The 24,596-nt window shown below is 48.2% G+C and overlaps 1 protein-coding gene across 1 annotated transcript; it reads left to right on the top strand.

Annotated features, from left to right (window-relative positions):
• The first annotated feature begins 18,170 nt into the window (after window positions 1–18,170).
• On the top strand, window positions 18,171–23,892 carry IRX2 (iroquois homeobox 2). The gene is made up of 5 exons (XM_066243384.1): window positions 18,171–18,675; window positions 20,040–20,442; window positions 20,756–21,466; window positions 22,274–22,349; window positions 22,998–23,892. The coding sequence occupies exons 1-4, from the start codon at window positions 18,430–18,432 to the stop codon at window positions 22,324–22,326; spliced, it is 1,413 nt and encodes a 470-aa protein (XP_066099481.1). The 5' UTR covers window positions 18,171–18,429; the 3' UTR covers window positions 22,327–22,349; window positions 22,998–23,892.
• The last annotated feature ends 704 nt before the right edge of the window (window positions 23,893–24,596 follow it).

Raw genomic sequence — 24,596 nt, 5'->3', positions numbered from 1 at the left:
ATTTATCTATTCATTACATATATTTACATAAAATGTATTAATTGGCACCTAGTTCAAGAATTCCTCTGAGAAAACTATCTTTGTCAGCACGACCCTTTCTTTTTTATTTTATTTATTTATTTATTTATTTTCTGTATTTTTCTGAAGCAGGAAACAGGGAGAGACAGTCAGACTCCCACATGCGCCCAACCGGGATCCACCCGGCACGCCCACCAGGGGGCGACGCTCTGCCCGCCAGGGGCTGATGCTCTGCCCCTCCGGGGCGTCTCTCTGTTGCGACCAGAGCCACTCTAGCACTTGGGGCAGAGGCCGAGGAGCCATCCCCAGCGCCCGGGCCATCTTTGCTCCAGTGGAGCCTGGGCTGCAGGAGGGGAAGAGAGAGACAGAGAGGAAGGAGAGGGGGAGGGGTGGAGAAGCAGATGGGCGCTTCTCCTGTGTGCCCTGGCCGGGAATCAAACCCAGGACTTCTGCACGCCAGGCCGACGCTCTACCACTGAGCCAACCGGCCAGGGCCAGCACGACCCTTTCTTAAGAAACTTAAGATTGACAACTTGGCTGTTGGCAGAATCCCATTCATAAAATTAGTGGCTCTGCCACCACTCTTTGTAAGGCAAGACCAGCGGTCAGGTGTTTCCTCTGCTGGAGAAGGCAGAGCCGAAGTGAAGGCCTGGGACAGGAGTGCTGAGGGTGAGAGGGGATGCATCTCTGGGAATCCTGACTGAACAGGGAGCGAGGGTACCCAGGAGAGCAGATGCAGAGCTGCCCTCCAGCCTGCCTGCACCTGTTGCCTGGAGCTGAGACTGCATCTCCTCACGGGAATGCACCTGGGACTGGACACAAGATCTGGGCCGGGCTCAGGAATGGCCTGTCTCTGGAATGAGTGAGGTTCCATCCTGTGCAAAGTCTGGTGTGGAAACAGGTTGAACCAGTTGTGTTCCCAGCACCTCTCACCTGCATCTGAGGTGTGTGGGACTGGAGAGCACATTCCAGCAGCATTGGGGGCAGGGAGGGGGCAGGAGAAGTCAGAGCCAGTGGACCACCTGGGCCAGCACAGCAGGCAGAGGCAACCCAAACACAATCAAGAGTGTGCTCTAAGGTAGACAGCTGCCAGTACAGCTCTCTAGAAATGAATGAAGGGACAGGTTCCACCCTCACTGCCTGCTTGGTCACAGCCTGGAGGTAAAGGTGCTAGGAACAGGGAAGCCAGAGGCACAGGAAGGTCAGGCTATGGGAGAGAAGGTCTGAGTTTGGCAGACAGGACAGCATGCGGACCCTGGGAAGGGTGGATGGGAGAAGTCAAACAGAAATCTGAGGAGAGTAAGCATGAGGAAGTCAGAGAGGACCAGAGACCACCATGTCTGCCCTGCAAAATGCCCCTCCAGATAGGACTCCCTTCCCTGTCCCCTGACCCCTAGCTGCTTTTTCTTGGTGTGACTGATCTACCCCAAGGTTCCACCTGAGTCTACCTACCTGGGGGCAGTTTTGGAAAGTAGCCTATAATTATTCTCTTCTAGGGTGGTATATCAATTCTGAATTCCTCCTAAAATCTATATTTCCTACATACATAGTTGGTTGAATAGTGTCCCTCTCATAACAACAAAAAAGATACTTTGACTCAGAACCTATGAATGTGATCTCATTCAGAATGAAAAGTCTTTGCAGATATGTTTAAGGTAAGAATGAGCTTAGATTAGGGAACACTAAATCAGAGGATAAGTGTCCTTCTAAGAAGAGGAGACACAAGAAGAGGGAGAAGTCATGTGAGACAGAGGCAGAGACTGGAGAGAGTCAGCCAGGGGCCCAGGGCAGGACACCTGGGGCACCAGAAGCTGCAAGAGACAAGAAAGACCCTCCCTGCAGCCTCAGAAGGAAGTGCAGCCCTTTTGAGAACTTGATTTCAGAGTTCCTTCCAGAGTTATGAGACAATGAATTCCTGTTGTTTTAAGCCACCCCATTTGTGGTCATTTTTTTCATCAGCTGCCTAAAATGAATACAACATAAATCCATGTGACTTTGGAAGTCTGTGCCCACATCCCTGGGTAAATCTTCGCCACTCTCCATATCTCTGAGGAACTCTCTTACTTCATCTGGTTTCTGCTCAAACATCACCTTTCCAACACAAACTTTCTTCTATTATGGCCATAAACTAGCCTTTCAATGGCTTGACCTGTTTCTTGTTCTCCCTAGTCTTTCTCACTACTTAAAAAAAAAAAAAGAAGAAGAAGAAGAAGATTCCTGACCTCTGGTGGCGCAGTGGATAAAGCGTCCACCTGGGAACACTGAGGTCGCCGGTTCAAAACCCTGCACTTGTCTGGTCAAGGCATATATGGGAGTTGAAGCTTCCTGCTCCTCCCCCCCTTTCTCTCTTTCTCTCTCTCTCTCTCTCTCTCTCTCTCTCTCTCTCTCTCTCTCTCCCCCTCCCTCCTCTTTAAAATGAATAGATAAATTAAAAAATTTAAAAAAAAGATATATATAGTAGATTCTTTTCTGCCAGTCATTTCAGATATGTGTCTTAATACCAGATATCTCTTTTGGCCTCAGTCTAGCAGCCTGTCTGACATTGACCTTATACCTGACCCTTCTCTAGCCCATTGCTTACCTGGTCTGCCCCTGTCCTTGTCATAACAACAAGTAAGACTTGACCACAAAGACAAGCCTCAGCTTTGTGCTAACTGGATTTCTGGACATCTTACACACATGTTCCTACATCTGCCAGCAACACCAACTGGGAATTCTTAAGATAGAGACCCAGGTCCTCATGCTGCTCCTTGAGCAAAAGCTTGGAGATCTAGCCCTGACTGGTTTGCTCAGTGATAGAGTGTCAGCCCTGTGTGTGGATGTCCCAGGTTTGATTCCCAGTCAGGGCACAGAAGAAGTGCCCATCTGCTTTTCCACCCCTCCCCCTCTTGCTTCTCTCTCTATCTCTCTCTCTTCCCTTCCTGCAGCCATGGCTCAATTGGAGTGAATTGGCCCCAGGTGCTGAGGATGGCTCCATGCCCTTTGTCTCAGGTGCTAAGAAGTGCTCGGTTGCTGAGCAAAGGAGTAATGCCCCAATGGGCAGAGTATAACCCCCTAGTGGGCTTGCCGGGTGGTTCCTGGTTGGGGCGCATGCAGGAGTCTGTCTCTGCCTCCCTTCCTCTCACTGAATAAAAAAAAAAAAGCTTGGAGATCCAAATGGGCTATGAAAACCAATGCCCTGAGATACATGCTCACTGAAATATTGTTGGTGTAACAGCAAAGGAGATTGAGGTACAGGTAAGGAATCATGCTTATTTCATTAGAGAGGACACTGTGTTACTTACAAAAATAAACAGTAAAGTAAATGGAAAACCCTAGAAAGATTAACACGTCCTTCAGCAGACTGCAGAGACAAGAGAAAACCACTGAGTCATCAGTGATGAGCACTGGAGGCCGGCATGCGCCTGGATGCACAGAGTGCATCTGGAGAAAGCTGCTTGCCACACAGGATTCTGCACAGATTAGCCAAGTCACTGTGGACACCGGCTAGAGATCTGGAATTCCTCTTTTGAAATATCAACACTCTGTGCTGCATCATTTGATATATTATATAACCTGGTAAAGCTCGGCATGTGTGCCTATCCAAATTGTCTAATAGGCAGAGGAAGAAACTCTATGCTTTATGACCACTCCTCCACAACGCTGAGTTCTGTTGTACAAAGCGAATGTGTGATAGCTGTGTAAACAAACAACACACTCCAGGGCCAATACTTATTCCATCCTCAGTTTCCTCTGCTGTGAACACAAAAATAAATTCCCAGAGGACTTAACATTCGGTCTCACTACCAGCCCCCCTCCATGGAGGCTGTAACTCTCAGTGTCTGCAGAGTGGGCCACAGAGTATGTGGGCTCAAACTGCTTGCCATCACCTCCTGCCCTCAAAGTGTCTGCTCGTAATCTGCTAATTCTAGATCCCTACCTATATTTTGAGTGTCATATACAGAGACAAATCAGCTGGGAAGTGTAAGTAGCATATCATATGTTCCTTTAATTTGATTATGGGGTCAAGTGTAAGGGCAGGAGACTGCTAAAAACCTGGTAGAAGACAAAAGCCACCATCACGGATGGCCTAGGAACTCAGGCTGGACTTCATGGGTGATTTGCTAATTAGTGAAATCTATCCTAACCCCCAGGTGACAATAAATTTCATGAGACCAAAGCTTTCTTTTTATTTATTTATTTTTTTTATGTAGAATGATATTCACGATAGCAGGCTTAGTGGTTATTGCTTTGCAAGGGCCTGTATGAAATTTTCTCTGGTGGTTGCAACAAAGTAGCAAGACTGGGTGGCTTAAACAACAGACAGTTCTGGAGGTCAGAAGTCTGAGATCAAGGTATTGCAGGGTCGGTTCCTTCTGAGGACTCTCTCCTTGACGTATATATAGATGGCCATCTTCTCCCTGTGTCCTCACACGGTCATCCCTTGGTGCATCTTTGTCCTGACTGTCTCTTCTTACAAGGATATCACTTACATGGGATCAGAGCTCACTTTAATGACCCTATTTTATCTTAATCATCTCTTTAAGTGCTGGATCTCCAATTTGAGATATTTGAGATATTTGGGTCACATTTTGAGATATTGGGGTTTAGGATATCAACATATAAATTTGATGTGACACAGGTTTTGACTAATTAATAAACAGAAAATTGAAGACAAGTTAAACATTATGTCAGATTCTCTCAAGCTTCAGTCCTGAGGACAAAATGTACCTGGCAGGTGTGAAGTAATTCCAGTCAGGTGGTAAGGATGAAGCAGAAGATACTGAACACCCCAAAACCAAGTGTATGTAAACACCCAGGGTTGACTGTGATTAGATGGTCATACATGCTCAGTGGATGCTGTCCACAGCTTCACATGGTCACTGTACTTGACTTTATCCTGGACTTCACTGTCCCTTTCCCAGAATTACGTAAACCAAGGCATCATTGCAAAGATATGTCATGTCACAATATTCTGTTTCCTCTGAATTCCCTACATCAAAGCGAGGAATATTTTGTATTCTGTTTACCTTCTGCCCTCTTTCCTGAGATTGTTCTTCTGAGAGCCTTTATCCTCTTCATTTCCAAAAGGACTCCATCTTCATTTCTTTGGGAGAAATAACTGTTCCTGAGAATATCACTATACTCTTGTTCTTAATTCTGTTGCTTCCTAAAGGCCAATGTCATTTTTCACCAGAAACCACATTATGCCGGCATCAGCTTTCTGTCACAGTTGCTCAAAAGTTAACCTTCTAAAATAATCCCCTTATCTTAGAAGAAGTTCATTAAGTTTACAGAAAATTCTAAGTAGCTACATTTAAAGGCTAAGTGCCTTAGTTTAAATGACTCAGTTGATTTCAATTGAAAACTTGTTTGCAAATGATAGTAAACCCATAGCATCCTTGTCCTGCTGGAAGGGGCTGAGCGAGTCCTGTGAATCTCTTCTAATAGAATGCTTCCATCCTTCTCTAGGTAAATAAAGCTAGGTTCAAGCTGAGCATGAACAGTCCTAAGGTGACTTAGGTACAGTGGTGTAAGCATAAGTTCTTTAGGAATATTTTAAACATTGATTTATAATTTCAGTAAAAATATTTTTAATTGCTTTATCAATCAAGATATAATTTAAATACAACAAACACCCAGACAGTAAATGTAAAATTCGGTAGTTTTCACAAATATGTATAACCCTGTAATTACAAAACCAATCAGCATATAAATTATTTCCATCACCCTGCAAAGTTCCTTCCAGTCCCCTCTTAGTGGTCCACCACCCTATGCCACAGGCAACCTCTATTACTGTTGATTATTATTGTCAGTACTATTCTGGAATGCATATAATGCAATCAGACATGGTATATTCTTTTGTATCTGCTCACTTGGTTCAGCAGAACGTGTTTGATATTCAACCATGTTTTATGTGGCATTCCAGTCCTTTTCAATGCTCCATATGTTCCATTGACTTAATAGAACACAATTTAACTCCCCACCTATTGATGAATACTTGGGTTGTTTCCACTTGGGGGCTATAACAAACAATGCCATAATAAACTTGGGGCCAAATAGTGTGCCGAACACATGTCCCACCCACTCCCCACCCTGCCTTGGATAAGTTCCTAAGAATAGACTTCCTTGGACAAGGAGTAAGTGTAGGTTTAACTTTATATTAAACTGCTCCAGCTTCAAAGTGCTAGTACAACTTTACACCCTCACCAGCAATGTCTGAGATTCAGTTGTTCCTCATCGTTGTTGGCACTTGGTATTGTTAGTCTTTTTAATTTTAGCCCAATTCTCATGGGTTTGTGGTATCCTGTGGCTTAAGTCTGCATTTCTATTCTAATTGATAATATCAATTATTTTTGAAGTGCTTATTGGTCCTTTATATATCTTCTTTTGACAAGTGCTGTTCAATACTTTTACCCATTTTTATTAAACTGCTTTCATCTTATTAAAATATAAGATATGTTTACAAGAATTTTGTCAAATTATACACTATATACAATATGTCATAAATAACAAATTATACATCATGCCTTGCCTTGTATAATTTGTTGTCTTTGTAACTTCAAGAGAATTTTTGAAGTCTAATTTATATTTAAAAAATATATTCTTGTGTGTGTCCTATCAAAAGAATATTCGAATTCCCACAAATTATAAAAATTTGTTTCTACAATTTTTCTAGATGTTTCAACTTTTGCATTTAGGTTTATGATCCATTTCAAAATAATTTGTACATAATGTAAGTAGGAGATACAATTAATTTTTTTCATATGAACATTGAGTTGTTCTTGCACCACAGAATTGACATCAGATTAAATTATCATATCTATATACATCAATTTCTGGGCCCTTTAATCTGTTTTGTTGATCTGTGTATCCCTCTTCATCAATATCAAACTGTCTTGATTACAGTAACTTTACAGTAAACTTGGGGAAAATCAAATACCAAAATTTCTCTAGATTGGTTCTTCTTCAAAATCGTCTGACTATTTTTACCCTCTTTAATCCCACATAAACTAGAATTAATTTGTCAGTATTTATAGAAAACCATTGTGAAAATTTGATTGGTATTATATTGAATCTACATATTAATTTGTGGAGAATGGACATCATTAACAATGTGGAGGTTTCCAGTCTATGACTATGGTTATGTCCTTCATTTTATTTCATTGTCTTATAGTTTTTCTCGTAGATATTTTGTGGACTACATTAAATTTAATCTAATTTATTCTTGTTTGTTTAATATTTAAAAAAATAATATATATGGAATTTTAAATATTAAATTGCCTATCATTTGCTGTCACTTTATAGGAATACAATTGATTACTTTAATATGGTCTTTATAACCTTGCTAAATTCACAGAGGGTAGTTAGTTTGAATAATTCTGGTGGGCTTTGGGGCAGAGGGGTGATTTCCAGTTGCCTAGTACCTGGCCTGGGGTGATTTAGGACTGGGCATCATTGACTCGGTGAGTAAGCTTCAGATAAGGAGGAGGGGGTATGTACCAAATTGGTTGGGTCACACAAGCAAAGGTGCTTCTGGCCAAGTTTCCTTCTGGTCAAGTTTCTACCCTAATAACTGGCCAGCCCTGGGAGGGGCATCTCTCTGTTAGGCCTCCTTTAAAAAAAAAATGCAGAAAAAAAATTTTTAATTTTTATTTATTTATTCATTTTACAGAGGAGAGGGAGGATAGAGAGAGAGAGAGGAGAGACAGAGAGAGAGAGAAGAGGGGGAGGAACTGGAAGCATCAACTCCCATATGTGCCTTGACCAGGCAAGCCCAGGGTTTTGAACCGGCGACCTCAGCATTTCCAGGTCGATGCTTTATCCACTGCGCCACCACAGGTCAGGCGCAGAAAATTTCTTATTAGAGTTGCCCATGCACCTCTGAGCCTGACCTGAGCTTGTATACCTTCTTCCCACTTGCACTAAGTCTCCTCAAAGCGTGAACACTGAGGTAGTTCCTGGCTTTACATCTTCAGAGAGTGCATCTCTACTATCCTTGTCACCTGTCCTCTCTTCATTTGCTCAGAGGGGCCCTCATGCCTTATTTATCCCTTGACAATTTAGGAAAACTTGTAAGGTCAAGGTACTGAACATTCCCATCAGCACAAGGACCCCTTCTGTTGCCTTTCATAAACACACCTACCTCCCTCTTGCCACCCACTCTTACCCCACCCTTGTCTCTAAGTCCTGGCAAGCACAAAATTGTTCTCCTTTTCTAAAATTTTATATTTTCAAAAACATTCTATAAGTGGAATCATGTAGTGTATAGCCTTTGGGACTCGTTTTGTCCCTCAGCCTCACTCCCTGGAGATTCATTCAATTTGCGTGGACCAATAGCTCACTCCTGTACCCAGCTGAGCAGCAGTTCAACCCTTGGCCCACTGGGGGACCTTCAGGTCAGTTCCAGTCTGTGTCTACGTATGGGTTTTGTGTGAGCATAAGTTTATACTTCTCTGGGACCAAAACCCAAGAATGCAATTGCTGAATCACAGTTGCAAGTTTTATAAGAAACTGCTGGCCCTGGCTGATTGGCTAAGCAGTAAAGTGTCAGCATGGTGTACGGAAGTCCCAAGTTCGATTCCTAGCGTCCATCTGCTTCTCCATCTCTCTGCCTCCCCCTTTTCTTTCTTTCTCTCTCTCTCTCTCTCTCTCTCTCTCTCTCTCTCTCTCTCTTCCCCTCCTGCAGCTATGGCTCAAATGAGCAATTGGCCCCAGGGCACTGAGGATGGCTTTGGTACCTCAGGTGCTAAAATAGGTTAGTTGATGAGCACTTGACCTAAAACAGAGCAGTTGCCTCAGATGGGAAAAACATTAGCCCCAGATGGGGGTTGCTAGGTGGATCCTGGTTGGGGTACATGCAGGAGACTGTCTCTCCACCTCCCTACTTCTCACTTGAGTAAAAAAAAGAAGAAGAGAGAAACTGCCAAACTGCTTTCCAGAGTGAATGTATCATTTTATACTCCCACCAATGATGTATGAATGATCTAGTTTCTCTGAATTTTCACCAGTATCTGATGTTATCACTATTTCTTTTTAGCCAGTCTGACAGAAGTGCTTATCTTATTATGGTTTCAATTTGCATTTCCTTCATGTCTAATAATCCTGAATATTATTTCAGGTGCTCTTTGCTATCTGAATATTCTCTTTGGTAAAATGACTTTTTATATCTTTTGCCCAAATTCTAATTGGATTGTTTTTGTTATTTTGTTTTACTGTTGAGAAGTGAGTATTCTTTATATATTCTAGATACTAGTCCTTTGTTGGGTACATGGTTTGCAAGTATTTTTTCATAGTCTGCCACACCCTTTCTCATTCTCTTAGCAGGATCTTTCACACAACAAAAGTTTTAAATTTAGATGAAGTCCAATTTATCAAATTCCTCTTGTGAATTGCGTTTTTGGTATCTGGTCTTAAGAATTCTTTGTCTTGGCCTAGATTTTAAAGATTTTCTCCTGTATTTTTCTAAAAGTTTTATAATATTATATTAAAGTCTGCACCTCTTAATTATTGTAAAAGGTGTAAATTGTGTTGAGAATTTTTTTGTTTGTTTATGAAGTCCAATTGCTCCAGAACAATTTGCCAAGAAAAGTGACTTTTCTTCATTGAATTATTTTGCACCTTTGTCAAAATAAGCCACAAACATTGGTTTGGGTTAGTTGCTGGGTTCTTTTCTGTTCCAATGCCCAACTGTCTATCCCTTTAGCAACACCACATTCCCTTGACTCCTAGAACATGTAATGTCTTCAAATAGGTTTGACAGATTTCTCACACTTTAGTCTTATTTGTCAGAACTGTTTTAGCAATTGTAATGCCCATGCTTTGAAAAATAAATTTTAAAATAAGCATTCCTATGCCTACAAAAACCTTGCTGGAATTTAATTATTGTATTAAATACTATAATTCTTTCCTCTTTGAATTCTTTACTGAAAATATTGTCAAAGTTCAGTTTGAGTTTGTTCAAGTTTCCTTTATTTTACATGCTAATATGCCTTCACTCATTCACCTGACTAATTGTCTTGAGCACCTGTTATATGCTAGGAACTGCATTTGGGATGCAAACATAAAAATGCACACTCGCTTTCTTCAAGGAATGCAAGGTTCTGATTTGATTGCTAACTCAGAAATTTATTTTAAAAACTATTTTTTTAAATGTGTATATCTATTGGGCCCTAAAACTAAACATCCAAGATGGATGGTGCTTTATACATGACAGTCAGGGCTCCTGAGGAGCTATCTAATTTGCCTGGGTTATGTGTGGCCCACACTACTTGGGTGCAGAGTAATTTCCAAGGGGGAAGCTGGGCTGAAAAGTAATCAACTGTCCTCATTATTTTTCTGTTTCTCCTCTTCAACATGCTGTTGTTTCTTTTACAAGTAAAGGGAAATAACTAAAAGCAAGCCATTCATTCATTCATTCATTCATTCACTTAATCAATATTTGTCTAGTTCCCAGGACTTGCCAGGTTTGGAGTCAGAGGTGGGACTGACATCCAAGAACCATCACAGAGTGACAGCAGACTGGGTTCTAAGGAGAAGGGTAAATGAGAACCATGGAGAAGGGATGATGGTACAAAGTGCGGAGGCCAAAAGTGGGAAGAAGTGTGGCTGAAGTTGGAATGGCAAATGGGCCAGGACACCCCACGCAGAAAATAGGGGGAAGCCAGCCTGACAGCTGCTAGCAGAAGTAAACCACAAAGGCTATGGGCCATGTAGACACAGGGAATCTTTGGAAGCTTGGTGGTTCCCAAGAAATAGTGCCCTTCTTTCAGCGTGGCCCCGAATAGGTAGAGGAACAGAGTGACACACGGAGACCCTGTAATCATGTCATGAGGTCTGTTAAGGCCTCTTCCTCTGTGAAGATCTTTAAGCAGATATATATTTGAAATTTCCAATTTCTCAGGTTGTAGTGGGGGAAATGAGGGCAGAGAGTGAATTGTTTCTAGAAAGAGCTGAGGGGCCAAACATGCACGACCTTTTATTTTGGGAGAGAGGAGCCATGCGGGAGAGGGCCTCCCACAAGTGTGGGGCACTCTGGCCTCATCCCGCCTCTTTCTCCTTTCCTTTCCAGGCTCTGCCTGCCCTTCTCTCCAGTCCTTTTCTCTGTTTCCCCACAATCCCTCTCTGCAACTTGGATTTGAACTTGTAAAATATATATGTTTACTGTGATATAAAAAGAAAGTGCAGAATGGCCTTGCAGGTGGCCCACTGGAGGCCAGGCTGCAGCCAGTGCTGCCCATCTCTTCCTGAGGGCCCTGGTGGACTGTCCATGAACACAGCAAGTGGCCAGGCCCTGCAGCCTGCCCGGGAAACCTGTCTCTTCCTGCCATGCATGGGATAAATGGCACAAAGACATAGAGGTGACTATCAGATTAAAGGCATAGACAACAAATCCAGGACACTGTTTGTATTTATGATGGTGGGGTAATGGAGAGAGGAAGAAAGAGATCGAGAATGTAAACTTTAAAAAAAAATTTTTTTTTTACAAGAAAGAACTACTAAGTTAGCAGATTACATTTTGTCCTATAACACTGCTTTTAAATGCCAGTATTTATTTTTCATTTTAATTTTCAAGACATCAGAGTTCACAAAATAGAAAAGTGCAAAATTATATAATTCCAAGTATTATTCAAAGTTAATAATCATTATAATTTTTGTCACTTATTTCAGATATATTTCTCAGAAATAAAGTAGTACTGATAACAGCTGACCCCACCTTCCCACACCTCTCCTCAAGGGCCGTCAGTGTGCTATAAAGGGGAGCAGGTCCTTCTACTTCTTACAGCAGCCCCCTCCTTCCATGCCTGTAAATAGCACGATATTGTTGCTTGTACAACTCCATTATTAGTACTATCATCTCCTCATCCTTCTTTTTAATTATTATTTTTCCCATTCAACTTGACACTCTCAGGACTTAGTCGTGTTGATACAAGTGAAACTACTTCCCTCACTGTCAGCCCCAGGGAACATTCTGTTTCTTGAAATGCCCGATTCTTTACCCAGGCCTCTCCTGATTGCCATTCAGGAGGTGTCCAGTCTTGCACTTTGCAAACAATGCTGCATGTGCTGTGCTTGGCATTTTCTTTGTAGTGGACAATGAGCCCAGGAGTTGCAGGGTGACAGGATGTGGCATCTCTTGCTTTTTTCATTTGTTGCCACATGTCTTCCTAACTTCTTTGTGGCCATTTAAACTAGCACAAAAGTGCAAGAGCTGCCTAGCTCTGCACCTCCCAGGCCTGGCTGGTGTCACCCACAGGATGTAAAGTGGCATCTTGTATATTGTCTGGAGAGTTCCCCATCACTAGTGAGTGTGTGCAGCTTTGGTACATGATTTTAACTCTGCTCAGTGCAAATAGTCTGTGCCTGTCCCTGACCCGTTTTCCATTGAGTGTCTTGTCTTTGCCCACTGTCAGAATTCTCCGTGATTCTGCACAGCAGTCGTTGTCATTTATAAGTGCTGCATGTATCTTCTTTCAGGGTTGGTGTCAACGGTCTACTTTCTATTCAACTTAAGTTTTTACTTTTATTATGATCAAATTTTTCTTTCTGCCTTCCCTCCAGTTTTTAAAAAGAGGAGAAAAAGACCTTCCTTACCTACACAATCTTTGGTGTGTCAGAGTGTGACAGAATGTTGGGGAAGAGGAAGGATGGCAAGACCACATGCTGCAGAATTTGGTGGTCTGGGGGACACACACCAAATTAATGTTAGCCAAAGGATGTGCAACATGGCCCCAAACTAACGCTCTACAGAGCCCCGCTTGTTTAATTAAAGTAATTGTCAAAAGAATGAAGGAAATTTTCTCCTCCAATATTTTTCGGCGAGCCAGGAGTCCTACCTACTCCTGCCGGGTCAGAGCGGCCTCCTGCGGTCTCTGCGGCCTCCTGGGCACTCACGACAGAAAACGCCGCGGTCACCTCGGAGGTGCTCTCTGGTGTTGAAAACGTTGAGCCCAGAGCGTTGGAGCCGCTGCCAGCAGGGCGGGGACGGGGGTGAGCTAAGTTCTTCCAAAGACTGTCTTACAGAAACACTTAAAAACAAAACAAAACCCAACAACAACAAAAATAAACGACAACTCATCTGTTTCCACTCGCCCGGAATAGCTGCAGCGGCGCCGCGCGGACCTCTCGGGGAAGAGTGCGCGCTTCTATCTGTTGCTCGGCGTGAGGGTCGGGACCTGTCCGCGTGTGCGGTGTCAAGGCGAAAAGGCAGAGCATTTCCGACTTTCCTCCTTTCAAACAACCTCAGATGAAGAACAGGGCACGCAGATCTTCGCCGCTGTGGAAACGGCTTCCTGTGATTCCGATCCCTCAAAGGAACTCTGTCCTGACCAGTCCCGGCCAAGTCCCCTTTTCTTCCTCTCCGGGCGTCCCCAACCCCGTACTCCTCCCCCTCCCAGGCCTGGGCCACCGACACCTACCGCGCCCAGGCGGTCGGGGCGCAAGGAGTCCGGGCAGGTGAGGGGCGGGGAGGACGAGGAACTCGGCCAAAGAAGGGAGAGAGGAAGGACAGGAGGAGGAGAGGAGCAGAGATACGAAAGGACAGAGTCCGTCCGACAGATGCCTAGAAAAAGGCGAAATGCGGATTCTCTGGGCGCAGTGGAGTGAGAACTTGCAGGAAGCACGTCTAAGGCGGGTCATCTCTCAGGAGGATGGTAGTTGTGCTGTCCACTGAAGGAAACCAGGAAGGACAAGTTCTAGAGGACGAGACCTCGCAGTAATTACGAGTTACAGAGTCAGTTAACTGGGGAGAAGCCAGGAAGAGAGAAAACAGGTAATAGAGCGTCAAGAAAGAGCATGCCCGCTGTCGGGGTACCCTACGCCCCGATAATTCTGGGGTCTACCCGTCTTCTGGGTCCCCTCTGAGCTATCCTTTGGGTCCGTTTTAAAACTCCGAGCTGGATTCCCGCTCAGGGTTCCAGAACAGGAGCGGAGAGGTCCCCTTAGCCTGTGTGGGGTTCCCTCTGCCGCGTTTTCCAGGGTCGCGTCACAGCACCTGAGGCGAATTTGAGACTCTGGGAACACTGCTGCATTCGAAACCCTACAAAATATGCTCATCAAATGCTAAGAGGGCAGACACCACGCTTGAATGATACTTTTTATTCTGACTTCAATTTTGTACAATTTATAACGACATACTTCGGTTTCCAAAAAAGGAAAAGAAAAACAAAGGAAATTGCAGGACACTTCTCACTCTTCCCGCCTTTTCTCTTCCTTGCTGTAACTCCCTCCACAAATAGCCAAGAGGTCCTGGGACAGAAGGGAGCTTCGTTAGGAATACAATCGAAAAACACTTTGGTACATTGAAATACTCACATTTTAACTGTACCTCATGAAGAGGAACCCAGGTAAAATCTATATATTAATTTTCATTGACAAAGAATTGCACACACTAAAATATTCACTAAGCTCCTATAAAGTACAGCGAAGGCCAGGGTAATAAGACACAATGAGGAAAAGGTCATGTGCGGAGTAGGTTTTATTGCAACGCCTGATAAAACTGTTCTTCTTCCTCGAATTAAACCTACGTGGGAAAGGGTAGGTAGTGCCAGGGCAGGGGCGTCTGCCGCCCGTCGGTGGCTGGGGACATCGCTGGGGCCAACGCTGCAGGGAAAAGGCCGCAGCAGCGAGCCACAGCGCCCCCTCGCCGCCCGCGCTCAGGACTTCGGGTCCGCGTCGCCCTGGCCGCCCCGAGGCCGGAGAGCCGGGACGGGCCGCGTCTGCAGAGCCCCTGGGCCCGCGGTTGCCGTTTTCCCGGACAGCTTAGGAATCCTGGCCGCGTTTCTGGCGTTTCTCAACGCTTGGCCTCGCTGGGAACCTGGTTCCTTGAAACGCGCACGTCTACGCCACCTTGTTCTAAATGCAGCGGCCACTGTGCAGACAAGAAACAAAAATGTGACTGTGTTAAACTCTTTTTTCAAAAACGCACATGGGGGAGGGAGGGCACATCGTAAATCTGGAAATGTTCACGGCCCTCGCAATTGTTGCAAGTGGCTCGCGCTGTCGAAGCAGTTCCTCCATTTGCCCCCCATTCCTGCCCATTCCCTCCCATTCCAGCTCGGACGGCAACTGCAAAGCAGCAAAAGCCAAGTGCAAGACCCTCCCCGGCACTCCGCCCGCCCCAACGCCCCTTTGAGCCCATAAACGAGGCATCCAGGTCCTTCTCCCCGGGACTAGCGCACCCTGCAGTGACCGGACGTGCAGTACGAGCAAATCCAGGCCACCCACCCTCGCAGGTGGCCGCGCACGGAGCCACTGCGTTTGGCCTCGACACTTGCCGCATGTCTTTTCGATTGATTTTTCAAAAAGAAGGCCAGGCCAACTTTAATCTACGAAAAGGAAAAGTGATTTTACAAAATCAGGGAGCTTTAAATCGAAACGGAGTTATATATTCCAGTAACAATGCAGACCGTGAGTTTTAATGTCTCTGCGTAGGCATTTTAATTTGCTACAGTCACTACCAATAAAAACGGCATGTAGTGCGATTCAACTGTTTAATAGTGCAAGGTAGACGGTTTTTATTAGTAGCAGGCAGCAGTATGGAAAATTTAGATTTCAGTGGAGGAGTGTAATTGCTGGGGGAAAAATACACTTAGGAAGAGGCTGTCTTTAGAATCAGCAGCACGGAGCAGAGAGGGAGCAGGCAAGTGTTTCTGGAGACGCACCCTGGGCCACGGGGGAGACCCTCCCAAGCCACGTGCTCCTGTCTGGTTAGATACTTAATTGATGTCAAAATCGAGTGCATTCTGAGCATAGGCTCCTGCTCCAACCTGGGGATGTTTTTGTAACAATTCGCTGTTTTCTTTTCTGCCCTTGGCACAGATCGGGCAGGAGGGGGAAGAGGAAGGGAGGGCGAGGGGCCGAGCCCTAAATGCTAATGAACCACAGCAGGAACTGGTCTTTAGAAATGGAAATTCTGGAGGCCAGTCCTTCTTGGAGATAAAAAATATTAGACTTGATTTTTTCTTCACTTAAACAATGTAATTGGAAGCGAATCGAAAGGCTGCAATCTGATCTGTTGCTGTCTGTGCTTGTCATCCAAGTGTGCCTGAGTCATTTACAGCTTCTTCCTGGCTGAATTCCCTCCAGAAAGACCAAAAATGTCACAGATTCTGTCACTGGCATGCTCCAAAGGGCTGCTGGGGCCTCTCTCCCGCTTTCTTATTCCTCTTTACTTTACAACCATTGATTTAAAACACCGGCCCACCACTGAACTGGGACATCCCACTTGGGTGGAAGCACTGTTGGACCACCCCCGCTAGGTTCCTGCAGTGCGTGGGAAGTGGTGTGTGTGGAAGGGAATGATGGGGAGGAGTGCTGTGCTAAAAGGTTAAACGAAGATTGATGGATAGTGGGGGCAGGATTGTGGTTTGTAGTAATAGTGGAGGGGCAAGCAATGGGGGGGGGCGAGATGAGAGCGTTAGTGAAGGACAAATGGGTTGGGGGCTAGCGAGGAAAGACGACTGGTGTAACTGCTTGAACCGCACCTACAAGGAGCAACAAGCCTGCAGGTCAAGGAGAACAATTTACAACTGTTTTCCTTGGACCTGGAGATGATCAAATTCAGCCTGTGACTTGAAGGTTCCGCGTGAGACCAGGCAGGTGGCTGGTGCTTCGCGATCCAGCGCTGCAGCCTCGCCGGGTGCCTGTGCGACCCCGACAGATACTCAATAATTGAGGTCTTTCCAGAGTTGCAGAGCTAAGAGGAACGGCTTGGGGTGGGGGGCGGGCGGAAGAGGTGTTGGAGGAGGGGAGCTGTAGGCCAGAACTCCCACCTAAACTGTTCTCCCCCTACAGGTCACCCACTTGAGATAGCCTCCGAGAAAGAGACACCTGTTGGGTGGGCGCCCCCTCTCAGGCCCGCATATGGCAGACTCCCTGTGGATTCCCTAAGAGTGCTCCTTTGGTGATTCCCAGCCTCCATTTCTGCGGGACCTCGGCGGGGGAGGGGTGGAGGAGGAAAGAGGAACGGGGTGGGGGGGGGGACAGGAGCTGCGCTCCCAGATTCCATCTCTCCTCTAGGCCCCGCAAGGCACCTCTCGAGCCGCATGTTACCTGAGCTACCTGTGCTGCCGACTGCTCAGGACCTACCAGCCCTTAGCTTTCTTTTTCCTTTCCGCGTGACAGAAAGGCTTCACATCGTGCCAGAAGCCGTCTGTCTGTCCAGTGGCAGTCATTCCCTTGAGTATTTTTACAACACAAATCCGAAAGAGAACTCAAGTTGTCAAGACAAAATAAACCCTTCTGGGGGTGAAGCACTGGCAGCGTGTGCTAAAACGTTCCCAACGTAAGAAAGTGCTAACACCCAGGGACCCGAGTCTGCACCACAGACTTCGAGGCAGCAGGCTCACCTCAGGGCTCTTCTGGCAGTTCGCGCCAAGGCGCCCCGGATCCAGGTCCCGCGGGGACACGCTGGGCAGCGCAGGGCAGGCGACCAGACGCAAGGCCACGCGGAAAGCCTTCCGCAGCGAGGCAGAGTAGACCCAGAAGGTGGAAGTGAGAGCCAAACACAGCACCCCCAGCAGGACCCGGGCCTCCGGTGCCACCGTCCCGCCTGCCCATCACCCGGTGAGTTGTCCGCTAGGACACCGGGGTCCGGCGCGCAGTCACCTGGACGGTTTTTTTCGCGGTGAAGAGGGGCGCGGGCCATTCGTCCCCCAAGCGGACCAGCCTGGCGGGACTGCGGGCGGCCTTTGCCTAGTCCTTCGGTTCCGAGCTCGAGGGCGGGCCAGTGGCTGGATTTGGCCGGAACGGGGGAAGTGAGAAAGGTGGCTGGGGCGGGGATGGGTGGGGGTGGGGGGAGCATCTGAGATTACGTGCGAGTGGGAGGGGGTGCCCGCCGGGGCGCGCAGCTCCGCTCCGCTGGGTTGCGGGGCCGCGGGCCGCGGGTTGGGGCTGTGCGCGAGACGACTGCGCCACAAAAGCCTGCGCGTCCCTCCTCCTCCTCCGTCCCCCGCCTCCCCGCCCCCTGCGCCTCGGCCTTCCCCTCTCCTTCCCTCCGCGGCTCCGCCTGCTCCTCCCCCCGCGGCCGCCAGGCAGCTGGATCTAGCGGAGCGGGCGGAGCCGGGGAGGGGGCGGGCGTCCAAATATGCAGATGAGCGCGTGACGGACAGCTCCGCGTTCCAATGTCCCTCGGAAACTCGAGCGCTCCTTCCTCAACTCCGCACTCCCGACTCCAGACTCCCCCAAACCCCGACCGCCGGCCTGGCGCGCGGCTGCGCCCACCGGCTCCGCGCCGCCGCCACCGCCGCCGCCGTCCCTGCTGCCGCCCCGCCACTCCCCCGGCCCGCGGGCCGCCCGGGCTAGTGCGCGGGTCAGGCAGCCTCGGCCCCAGGCCCCCCGCGCCCGCCGCCGCGCCGCGCCCCGGCCGGGCGTGGATGGAGGGCGCCGCGAGCCCTAACCGCTGCTCGGCGTGACGCGGGCCCCGCGCCCACCATGTCCTACCCGCAGGGTTACCTGTACCAGGCGCCCGGCTCGCTGGCGCTTTACTCGTGCCCGGCGTACGGCGCGTCGGCCCTGGCGGCGCCGCGCAGCGAGGAGCTGGCGCGCTCGGCGTCGGGCTCGGCGTTCAGCCCTTACCCGGGCTCGGCGGCCTTCACGGCTCAGGCAGCCACCGGCTTCGGCAGCCCGCTGCAGTATTCGGCCGACGCCGCCGCCGCCGCCGGCTTCCCGTCCTACATGGTAACGGCGCGGGCGGGCGGGGACGCGGGACCCACGGGCGCGGAGACCCTGGTTGGGGAGCAGGCGGGGCGGGCGCAGGGATGGTGCCGCGGAGCCGACTCCGGGCCGCTGACTTGGCCGCCGCCGTGCCGGCGGGACGGGAGCCCGGGGCGAGCGGCAGCGTGGCCGGCCCACGACGTCCTTAGCCCCGGCCGGGACCCGCGCCCCGTGCTGCTTCCTCTGGCTCCCGGCGTTATTTCCCCGTCGAGCCCGGTGTGCGACTAGCCGGTGTCGGGATGTTGTGGGTTGTCCTCGGTTCAGGCCCCGCAGTTTGGCGAGGGGCGCAGAGCGAGCTCGGGGCGCGTTTTTTGGTTGGCGCGGGGCTTCGGGGGTTGTTGCCACCGCGACCTCCGAGGCGGCTGCCGCACGTTGAGCGGTTACTGGCGGGACTTGGGGGGGGCTCACCGGGTGGGAGGGGGCGACGCCTCCGCCAGAGGCTCCGGGGCCCGGCCCGGCCCAGCCCGCCGCACTCTGGTTCCTAAACCGTCTCACTCGCTGTGCTTTTGATAAACACGTTTGCGGGCATGTGGCCGCCAAGCGCCTCCTCGGTCCCCTGGGCGCCGGGAGCGACTCCGGCTGGCGGGTCGGCCCGAGCGCCCGCGTCTGCACGGGGCCCGGCGGCGGGGGCCGCGGGGCGGGTTCGGGAGCCGGAGGCCGTTAGGGGTTGTGGACGCGGCTCGCCCGCGGTGGAATTCCGGGGCTGCGACTGTGTAGCCGGGGCTTTGGTGAAGGCTGTAAATGCTTCGAATTTAAACGTTAAAGGCTGAATTAAAATGCTAATTACCGCGTATTTTGAAGAATTCGAAACGGTGACTGGCTTCTGAGTTGCAAATTGGATTTGCGGAGCTTTGGAGTGGTGAACAGTGGAGCGGGAGCCAGGGGTGGATTTTTAACCATATAAGGGCGGGGGTCGGGGGAGAAGGGGGGAGGACGCAGCGCTGGAGAACCCAGAGAAATTTAGATATCAAGAAACTACCTTCCGGCCTGCGTGTGCCCGCGTGTTTGCGTGCGTCTGTACTCGCGGCCCGGGGATTTTGCGGGGGAAGATATGCCATTTTAGGAAAGTGAAATAGTTCAGAAATTCAGGTATAAAACAACAGCGTTGTTCGTGATCAACAGCTGGCCTTAATAACGCTCTGCGCTTCCCCCCCCCCCCTTTTTTTTTCTTTTTAAAAATGTTCCTACTATGCTGGTGCGGGAAGCGCGGCTCCACCACAGGAGAGGCCCCGTGGGAAAGGCGGCTGCGGGCAGGCGGAGGACTCGCCTTTCGGCAGTTGCCTGCCAGGCCCCGCGTACCCCACTCACCGGGCTCTTGTCTGTTTCAGGGTGCGCCCTACGACGCGCACACGACTGGGATGACGGGCGCCATCAGCTACCATCCCTATGGCAGTGCGGCCTACCCATACCAACTGAATGACCCAGCCTACCGCAAGAACGCCACGCGGGATGCCACCGCAACGCTCAAGGCCTGGCTCAACGAGCACCGCAAGAACCCCTACCCCACCAAGGGCGAGAAGATCATGCTGGCCATCATCACCAAGATGACCCTCACACAGGTCTCCACCTGGTTCGCCAATGCGCGCCGTCGCCTCAAGAAGGAGAATAAGATGACGTGGGCCCCGAGGAACAAAAGCGAGGACGAGGACGAGGACGAGGGTGACGCAGCCAGGAGCAAGGAGAGTCCAGATAAGGCGCAGGAGGGCACCGAGACGTCTGCGGAGGACGAAGGTGAGTGAGGCCTCGGCTGGCTCGAGGTCTCTGGGAATTTTCTTCCCAGGCGGGCGCAACGCTGAGGGAGGGGAGGACGCTGCCTGCCCGGCAGCCCGGATACCAGTCTGGGGCTCCTGCCTCCTGGCAGCGAGTGATCTGAGCGACTACTGGGGCGCTTCTCGGGGAGACCATGCTCCCCTCGACCGTGGCAGGTTCTGGGTGGAGATGAGGAATTTGGGGGGGAGGGGCCTGCTATACCTAGGTGTGGGGCAGAGCAGCCCCGGGTGCCTGCGCTGTCCCACGTGCCACAGACGTGCCCGCGCCCCTGCAGGGATCAGCCTGCACGTCGACTCGCTCACGGATCACTCGTGCTCTGCGGAGTCGGACGGGGAGAAGCTGCCGTGCCGTGCCGGGGACCCCCTATGCGAATCGGGCTCCGAGTGTAAGGATAAGTACGACGACCTGGAGGATGACGATGACGATGAGGAGGAGGGCGAGCGGGACCTGGCGTCATCCAAGGCTGTGACCTCGTCACCACTCACCGGTGTGGAGGCACCGTTGCTGAGCCCCCCGCCTGAGGCCGCACCCCGCGGTGGCAGCGGCAAGACGCCCCTGGGCAGCCGGACGTCTCCGGGCGCGCCGCAGCCTGCCAGCAAGCCCAAGCTGTGGTCTCTGGCGGAGATCGCCACGTCGGACCTCAAGCAGCCGAGCATGGGCCCGGGCTGCGCACCGCCGGGGCTGCCTACGGCCGCAGCTCCAGCCTCGTCCGGGGCGCCGCCGGGCGGCTCGCCTTACCCCGCGTCGCCACTACTGGGTCGCCACCTCTACTACACGTCGCCTTTCTATGGCAACTACACAAACTACGGGAACTTGAACGCGGCACTGCAGGGCCAGGGGCTTCTGCGGTACAACGCGGCGGCCTCGGGCCCAGGAGAGACGCTGCATGCAGCACCCAAAGCAGCCAGCGACGCGGGCAAGGCAGGCACGCACCCACTGGAGCCCCACTACCGGCCCCCGGGCAGCGGTTACGAGCCCAAGAAAGGTAGGCTGCTGCGGCCCAGGGTCCACTGGGAGGGACAGGCAGAGGGGCCCTATTAGCACTCCCAAGAAACCTAGGGGAAGAGGCCGTAGAGACCCGTGAAAATGCAGGGGAAACTTTTGTCACTTAAAGGAGAAACGAAGAAACAGAATGCATCACCCTTTGACTAAAAGTTGAGAGAAGTGAAGCAGATGAGGACTCCAAAAAGAGAGGTGGGGTGGGAAAGGCGATCTTTGCCTTGCAGGGAGATCTACCTCTTTATTTATTTATTTATTTTTTATTTATTTATTTAGTATGTATGTATGTATGTATGTGTATATGTATTATGATGGACATAACTATCGTGGCAGTTTTAGTTTGGCAAACACAAACTGTCACGAAATGCAAATTATAGTTTGTCTCCTGACTGAGCTTCAGATTGGGTGTGTTCTGTTGTTAACAGTCTCTCCTTCTGCCGTTGGCTGGAAGGAAACAAACGTTCCTGTTATTCCCAGAGGCCTTAGTTCTTCAAAACAGAAAACCAGAGCCTCTTCCCTTTCTCTTTCTTTCTCCCCCTTTCTCTATATTGCCTCTGTTGCTCATAATTCAGGCTTCAGCTGATAAGACCTATAAAAGGTGCTCAAGGGGGCAAGAAAGTGAGAACTAAAAAATATGACCAAAATCTGTCCCCAGCCCCATGGTGGACGGCCAGGTTACTCTGTTTGCCTCGAAGAGGGAGCATTCCTGGGTGTGAGGGCTGGTGGCTGTGCTGCTGTCTGGGAGAGGGATAGCTAGGGTTCGGTTCTGACTAACTGCCCCCTCCCCTGACAGATGCCAGTGAGGGCTGCTCGGTGGTTGGTGGGGGCGTCCAGCCCTACCTATAGAAGGGCCCTGCTCAGCAATGCAAGTAAGTGGGCACCCTGGTGTTTCTGCCCACCCTGGGGAACCTCCCTGCACCAATTACTCTGTAAACTTGCTTAATGTCTATTTCTTGCTTCTGTCATGGGGTCTGAGGACAGCAATGCAATCTTGGTCTTTTTTTTTTTCTTCCTTTAAGTGGGAAAGGATTTCTTCTCCTTTTATAGAGTCCCTCTTTTTTTTTTTTTTTTTTGTAATGCTTTGAGGAATCATTCCTTTAACTGTAGTGATTATATACACGCTGTTTTCTCAATCTGGGAATCTGTGTGCAATATGGAATGTTCCTACTCAACTAGATACGGAATAGACACTTGCTTTGATGAGCTAATGTTACTGAAACTTGGTATCAGGAATTTTTCTAGGTGATGTTTGCAGAGTAAGACTGAGAGACAAGAAGCACTTGTCTTTTGTCAGGCCCATCCCCTTGTGTCCAGATGTACTAGAGAGGATCCTGCAGATCATCTGACTCACAGTGGTATTTTAAAAAATACCTATTTTACAAATAAGCAAAATCAGTTTACTACACATCGTAAGGGTGGGAAAGAGGCTGAACCCTTTTAGATAACTCCTTTTATAATGTGATGTTGGTGTGGAACTGAAGGATTTGGGATGATTTGGTTTTTTCCTTGGTCCACAGGTAGGTGTCACAATTGCTTTGGAAAAAATAAAGTCAGAAGGCCATTCTCTCTTCCCAAGTTCATAAATATACAGACATAAAAAGCTGCTCTCTCACCCGGACCGCATCTTGTGCCACTGTAAAAGAAGGAACCACAGAGCATTGTCAACCCAGACTAATGGAACAGACTTTTGTTGGATATATGTGAATTTGTTGACATAGTATAGCTTCCCCAATGTATGTGTGACTTTTGAAAACAATCTTTTTTCTCAGGATATCTTGAATTGATCACTTCATTGCCACGGTATATATGCTATAGGTGTGATAGGATTTACTGTAAAATTTATTTGTAAAAGATGTACACAGTAGAAATAAAACGTGATTGAAGAACTTGAGTACTTAAAAAGTGGAAACAAATTTGATATTTATTTTTATAATGATATAAAGCTTCTAGTAATTTATGCAAGTTGTATTGCAATGGAATCTAAACTTTTTGTAAATAAATTCTGCCTGGTTTTTATTTGAACATTGCTGGTTATACAATCTTTGTTGGTTGTTTAACAATAATTCTTTACTAATTTATATCTTAAATTGTAAATAAAAACAGACTAGACTACAGCAATATGGTGTTTGGGGCTCCTTTTTCTTAAAAGATTGATTTGGGTAGTGAGCCCCAATAATAGTAGTCCCTCCCCCAGGTGATCTGACCTCAGGCTTTTTAATGATACTGTGTAAAATAATCTCCTTCTCCTGCTCTTAAAAAAAGGCAGAAGAGAAATAAACAGTAGGAAGATACTTATGATTTGAGATTATTTATATACATACGTAGTGTAAAAAAGTTAAAATTTTGTGATCGGAATATGCAAAATATTTGGTAGTGTAAAATTTTTTTAACTTGGCAAAATAAAGTGACCTGACACCTCTGTGCTTTAGGATCCATTTAATATTTATTTTTGATGCTGGCTTACCGAACCTCCTCAGTAAACTGGAAAATTGTGGTAACATGGATAATAAAGAGTCATACTTTCCACCATAAATTACTGAGGGAAATAATTGTTTATTTTAAAGCTTAAATTATCTAAATTGGCATAGATTATTCAGATTTATTGAATGACTTCTTAACTCTCCTTTTCATGTAACTCACATTAAACACAAGGTGAAAACTGGGAGGAGAGATTTATTTTCTTCTCAATGGCTCTCACCCTTACCCTAGGGGAAAAGAAAAGCTTAAACACCCTTAGACTATTGCCTCGTTATTGTGTTACTCACTATCTAATTATAGGACAAGTCTAGAATTTGTAGTCAAGTAACATATTTCCTTTGATTAGTATCATAAGAGCAGGAAACCTGTCACTTTAATTTTCAGCAAAATTATGTGGATATCCGTATAATATAATTTCAGAAAAGAAATGAACAATCATTTATTTCCTCTGCAAAGATAAATTGAGTGAATATAACTTACGGTTATAAAACAAGAATAATAGCTCCTCAGATTGCCCTTTAATCAATCATACACTTATTTTTCAAGAGGTTCATCTATTTTATTCCGTGATTAATAATGCTGCAGCATGAGCACATTATTGCATCCCAGCGGGAGACGTCCCGGGTGCTTTTAGCTGC

Source organism: Saccopteryx bilineata, chromosome 1 (assembly GCF_036850765.1).
Source record: "Saccopteryx bilineata isolate mSacBil1 chromosome 1, mSacBil1_pri_phased_curated, whole genome shotgun sequence".
In the NCBI taxonomy this organism is placed as follows: Eukaryota; Metazoa; Chordata; class Mammalia; order Chiroptera; family Emballonuridae; genus Saccopteryx; species Saccopteryx bilineata.
Note: the sequence above shows the minus strand (reverse complement) of the source record. Positions and strands in the feature narration are given on the sequence as shown.